The sequence below is a fragment of the Salvelinus namaycush genome, unplaced genomic scaffold (genome assembly GCF_016432855.1).
Source record: "Salvelinus namaycush isolate Seneca unplaced genomic scaffold, SaNama_1.0 Scaffold1714, whole genome shotgun sequence".
In the NCBI taxonomy this organism is placed as follows: Eukaryota; Metazoa; Chordata; class Actinopteri; order Salmoniformes; family Salmonidae; genus Salvelinus; species Salvelinus namaycush.
In genome coordinates this window covers 28,295-34,025 of record NW_024058469.1, presented here as the reverse complement: position 1 = coordinate 34,025, position 5,731 = coordinate 28,295, and the positions used below count along the sequence as shown (strand labels likewise).

At 45.4% G+C, this 5,731-nt stretch overlaps 1 protein-coding gene across 1 annotated transcript; it reads left to right on the top strand.

Moving 5' to 3' along the window:
* Positions 1-503: 503 nt before the first annotated feature.
* Positions 504-5,420, top strand: LOC120037452 (insulin-like growth factor 1 receptor). The gene is made up of 3 exons (XM_038983515.1): positions 504-597; positions 1,452-1,641; positions 1,846-5,420. Exons 1-3 carry the CDS (start codon positions 504-506, stop codon positions 2,264-2,266), a joined length of 705 nt encoding a protein of 234 aa, XP_038839443.1. The 3' UTR covers positions 2,267-5,420.
* Positions 5,421-5,731: the final 311 nt, after the last annotated feature.

The window sequence follows — 5,731 nt, the reverse complement described above, 5'->3', positions numbered from 1 at the left end:
TAGTCAGGAGTTAGCATCGGCTAGCTCGTCTCTGGCTTCCCAACCTACTAACTAGTCAACGTTTAGGAATACTAGTCAGGAGTTAGCATCGGCTAGCTCGTCTCTGGCTTCCCAACCTACTAACTAGTCAACGTTTAGGAATACTAGTCAGGAGTTAGCATCGGCTAGCTCGTCTCTGGCTTCCCAACCTACTAACTAGTCAACGTTTAGGAATACTAGTCAGGAGTTAGCATCGGCTAGCTCGTCTCTGGCTTCCCAACCTACTAACTAGTCAACGTTTAGGAATACTAGTCAGGAGTTAGCATCGGCTAGCTCGTCTCTGGCTTCCCAAGCTACTAGTCAACGTTTAGGAATACTAGTCAGGGAGATACGCTTTTTCTGGTCACTTCGGTCCACGTTCTTGGCCTTTTTGTGAGCTGAGACGCGACCATATTGGGACCATTCATTAATTGGGTCATTCCCGTTTTTGTTTCTGACGCTGTGAGGAAGTTTGTTTTACCGGAATGAAGTGTGGCACAGAAAAGGATCATTTGACCTTGTTCTGTGGTCTGCTGCTGTGTGTCTCCGCGATCTGCCTTCGGCCCGCAAATGGAGAAAGTAAGTGTTTTTTAACGTTTTCCAGGTAACTACTAGCTAACTTAATTGATAAATGAATACTGTGTATATATATATATGTATTTACTACGTTATCATAATGCACAAGTCCTCTTTTATCCCAACTGTTTATCTTGTTCTGCGTTAGACAACCATTGTTAGTTGAATGAGATGTGAAAATGTACCTACAGGGACAACCTGTCTCCTCACATTTCCTATTATTCTGGACGTAAAACCGAGTTTCTATTTAGGATAATGTGTCACGTTTTGTATTCATTTGTGGAAGTAACGAATTACATTTCGTATTATGTTACACATTTGCAAAAAGTACATTACAGTATGTTAGACATTTATAAAATTGATAAGTTACGAATTACAATTAGCTGTGGCAAGCGTTAGCTAGGTGAGTAACGCTAGCTTGCTGGCAAACGTTGGTTATGAGTCAGGTTAGGGGAAGGGTTAGCTAACATATTAAGTAGTTGATAAGTAGCAAAAACGTAGTAAGTAGTTGAAAAATTGCTAAAGTTGTCTGTGATGAGATTCGAACACGCAACCTCTGGGTAGCTAGACGTGCGCATTATACGTCCAACCCGACCAACCACCCTCCTTACATGTTTTGCCTTATTAAGTAACCTTCTCTTATGTAAAAACAACATGTATTTCCAATATCTGGATATCTGATAAATGTATGATATTATTAGATTAGTGAAATGATTTCAAACCCTCATCCCCATAGCATGAAAGCGACCATTATGTTAGGCTAAGTCTGTTTCTCTAGCTCTCTACATTGCTTTATTGGGCTTTAGATGAAATTGAAAAGTACATTAAAGTCTCTTCCATTGTTTTTCTCTCTCCAGTTTGCGGTCCCGGCATCGACATTGGTAATGACATCAGTGAGTTCCGTCGCCTGGAGAACTGTACGATCGTCGAGGGTTACCTCCAGATCCTCCTCATAGGAGACAAGAACTACAACCTCAACCAGGAAGTGTTCCGATCGCTCTCCTTCCCCAAACTCACCATGATCACTGACTACCTGCTGCTGTTCAGGTTAGCAGGCCAGATACACACCTTCCACCTCTCAATGATTTCACTATTATTTTATACCTATCTTTTTTTAATTGTCCTTTTATTCATCATTTTGATTATTCCTGTTTGTTTTTCTTTGATCTCTTTTATGTTGTTTTGATGTAAAGTGTGTTGCTGCTTTTTAAAATGCACTTTAAACAACGTTTTGATGTGATTTTCATTCAGAGTCTCCGGCCTGGACTCCCTGTCCACCCTGTTCCCTAACCTCACGGTGATCCGAGGACGAAATCTCTTTTATAATTACGCCCTGGTGATCTTTGAGATGACTTCTCTGAAGGACATCGGCCTCTACAGCCTCCAGAACATCACTAGAGGAGCCATCCGGATCGAGAAGAACCCCGAGCTCTGTTATCTGGACTCTATTGACTGGTCTGTGATCATGGATGCTGAGTTGAATAACTTCATAGCGGGGAATAAACAGAGTAAGGAGTGTGGGGACGTGTGTCCAGGCATCATGGAGGAAAGCCGTCAATGCATCAGGACCAACTTCAACAACAACTTTAACTGTCGCTGCTGGACCTCCAACCACTGTCAGAAAGGTAGGAACCGTCTCAGGGTTTCTATCTGTCCTCTGCTGTTTGAATGAGTGTGGCTAGCTGCTGGACCTCCAACCACTGTCAGAAAGGTAGGAACCGTCTCAGGGTTTCTATCTGTCCTCTGCTGTTTGAATGAGTGTGGCTAGCTGCTGGACCTCCAACCACTGTCAGAAAGGTAGGAACAGTCTCAGTGTTTCTATCCATCCTCTGCTGTTTGAATGAGTCTGGCTAGCTGCTGGACCTCCAACCACTGTCAGAAAGGTAGGAACAGTCTCAGGGTTTCTATCCATCCTCTGCTGTTTGAATGAGTGTGGCTAGCTGCTGGACCTCCAACCACTGTCAGAAAGGTAGGATCAGTCTCAGGGTTTCTATCCATCCTCTGCTGTTTGAATGAGTGTGGCTAGCTGCTGGACCTCCAACCACTGTCAGAAAGGTAGGATCAGTCTCAGGGTTTCTATCCATCCTCTGCTGTTTGAATGAGTGTGGCTAGCTGCTGGACCTCCAACCACTGTCAGAAAGGTAGGAACAGTCTCAGGGTTTCTATCTGTCCTCTGCTGTTTGAATGAGTGTGGCTAGCTGCTGGACCTCCAACCACTGTCAGAAAGGTAGGAACAGTCTCAGGGTTTCTATCCATCCTCTGCTGTTTGAATGAGTGTGGCTAGCTGCTGGACCTCCAACCACTGTCAGAAAGGTAGGATCAGTCTCAGGGTTTCTATCCGTCCTCTGCTGTTTGAATGAGTGTGGCTAGCTGCTGGACCTCCAACCACTGTCAGAAAGGTAGGAACAGTCTCAGGGTTTCTATCCGTCCTCTGCTGTTTGAATGAGTGTGGCTAGCTGCTGGACCTCCAACCACTGTCAGAAAGGTAGGAACCGTCTCAGGGTTTCTCTCCGTCCTCTGCTGTTTGAATGAGTGTGGCTAGCTGCTGGACCTCCAACCACTGTCAGAAAGGTAGGAACAGTCTCAGGGTTTCTATCCATCCTCTGCTGTTTGAATGAGTGTGGCTAGCTGCTGGACCTCCAACCACTGTCAGAAAGGTAGGATCAGTCTCAGGGTTTCTATCCATCCTCTGCTGTTTGAATGAGTGTGGCTAGCTGCTGGACCTCCAACCACTGTCAGAAAGGTAGGAACCGTCTCAGGGTTTCTGTCCGTCCTCTGCTGTTTGAATGAGTGTGGCTAGCTGCTGGACCTCCAACCACTGTCAGAAAGGTAGGAACCGTCTCAGGGTTTCTGTCCGTCCTCTGCTGTTTGAATGAGTGTGGCTAGCTGCTGGACCTCCAACCACTGTCAGAAAGGTAGGAACAGTCTCAGGGTTTCTATCTGTCCTCTGCTGTTTGAATGAGTGTGGCTAGCTGCTGGACCTCCAACCACTGTCAGAAAGGTAGGAACAGTCTCAGTGTTTCTATCCATCCTCTGCTGTTTGAATGAGTGTGGCTAGCTGCTGGACCTCCAACCACTGTCAGAAAGGTAGGATCAGTCTCAGGGTTTCTATCCGTCCTCTGCTGTTTGAATGAGTGTGGCTAGCTGCTGGACCTCCAACCACTGTCAGAAAGGTAGGAACAGTCTCAGGGTTTCTCTCCGTCCTCTGCTGTTTGAATGAGTGTGGCTAGCTGCTGGACCTCCAACCACTGTCAGAAAGGTAGGAACAGTCTCAGGGTTTCTATCTGTCCTCTGCTGTTTGAATGAGTGTGGCTAGCTGCTGGACCTCCAACCACTGTCAGAAAGGTAGGAACAGTCTCAGTGTTTCTATCCATCCTCTGCTGTTTGAATGAGTGTGGCTAGCTGCTGGACCTCCAACCACTGTCAGAAAGGTAGGAACCGTCTCAGGGTTTCTATCTGTCCTCTGCTGTTTGAATGAGTGTGGCTAGCTGCTGGACCTCCAACCACTGTCAGAAAGGTAGGAACAGTCTCAGGGTTTCTATCCGTCCTCTGCTGTTTGAATGAGTGTGGCTAGCTGCTGGACCTCCAACCACTGTCAGAAAGGTAGGAACAGTCTCAGGGTTTCTCTCCGTCCTCTGCTGTTTGAATGAGTGTGGCTAGCTGCTGGACCTCCAACCACTGTCAGAAAGGTAGGAACAGTCTCAGGGTTTCTATCTGTCCTCTGCTGTTTGAATGAGTGTGGCTAGCTGCTGGACCTCCAACCACTGTCAGAAAGGTAGGAACAGTCTCAGGGTTTCTATCCATCCTCTGCTGTTTGAATGAGTGTGGCTAGCTGCTGGACCTCCAACCACTGTCAGAAAGGTAGGATCAGTCTCAGGGTTTCTATCCGTCCTCTGCTGTTTGAATGAGTGTGGCTAGCTGCTGGACCTCCAACCACTGTCAGAAAGGTAGGAACAGTCTCAGGGTTTCTATCCATCCTCTGCTGTTTGAATGAGTGTGGCTAGCTGCTGGACCTCCAACCACTGTCAGAAAGGTAGGATCAGTCTCAGGGTTTCTATCCATCCTCTGCTGTTTGAATGAGTGTGGCTAGCTGCTGGACCTCCAACCACTGTCAGAAAGGTAGGAACAGTCTCAGGGTTTCTATCTGTCCTCTGCTGTTTGAATGAGTGTGGCTAGCTGCTGGTTTGGTTCACGATGCGCTCCATATTTTCTCAATCGAAAAGTCTTGTTGCTTGTTTATTTCAACGTACTAAGTGGGACGTTTTTGAGAGGAACTTGCCATGTGTATGTTTATAAAGCTGATTTTTATCGGCCGACTATAAGAAACGATTTAATAAGATTTCTGCGAAAATGCTCAATAATTTATATTTGTCCTGAAGAGGGCGCTCTTTACATGGCTGTAAAGCTATCTTGCCTCGGCGTGGTAGAGCAATACTGAACACTATCGCCCAATGAAACTACACCAGTCAGAGAGGAGAGTGAACTACTGTTACTGCGTCTATGGTGAGTGCAGAGTAGACTGAAGCTTGCCAGCTCAATAAAGTGGCAGAAATGGGAACTGGCCATTACGGGTGTCAACGTTAATAAGACATTGGGATCTTTAAAATTACGGGAAAAAATCCATAAATGAAAATCGAGATGTGTGTGTGTATATATACAAAATGTAATTCACAGTGCAGTTATCACAAAACTAACAAGCCCCGATCGTCATAAAGGAGAAAATAAAAATCCTAATGCGGGGTCGTAGGTCGTCATTTTAAATGACAATTTGTTCTTAAATGACTTGCCTGGTTAAATAAAGGTTACATTTAACAAATAAAATGCAACAATGCTGTAATGTTAATCGGACATATTCATCTTTTAAATGATTTGATATAATGCCCTCCTCGTGCCATCGTCATGGAAACATGACAGAGTGAGACTGGGAAGTGACAGCAGCCCGTTGTGACAGTACTCTGAGACGTTAAATAAGGTGATGAGATGCCGACTGAGATGTTAAATAAGGTGTTGAGATGCGTACTCTGAGATGTTAAATAAGGTGATGAGATGCGTACTCTGAGACGTTAAATAAGGTGATGAGATGCGTACTCTGAGACGTTAAATAAGGTGATGAGATGCGTACTCTGAGATGTTAAAT

Bases quoted from the DNA above. Each gene is read 5' to 3' on its own strand.
- LOC120037452 (XM_038983515.1), top strand. From the start codon at position 504: ATGAAGTGTGGCACAGAAAAGGATCATTTGACCTTGTTCTGTGGTCTG. The intron at 598-1,451 runs GTAAGTGTTTTT...TTCTCTCTCCAG, and splicing joins TCGGCCCGCAAATGGAGAAA to TTTGCGGTCCCGGCATCGAC. The intron at 1,642-1,845 runs GTTAGCAGGCCA...ATTTTCATTCAG, and splicing joins GACTACCTGCTGCTGTTCAG to AGTCTCCGGCCTGGACTCCC.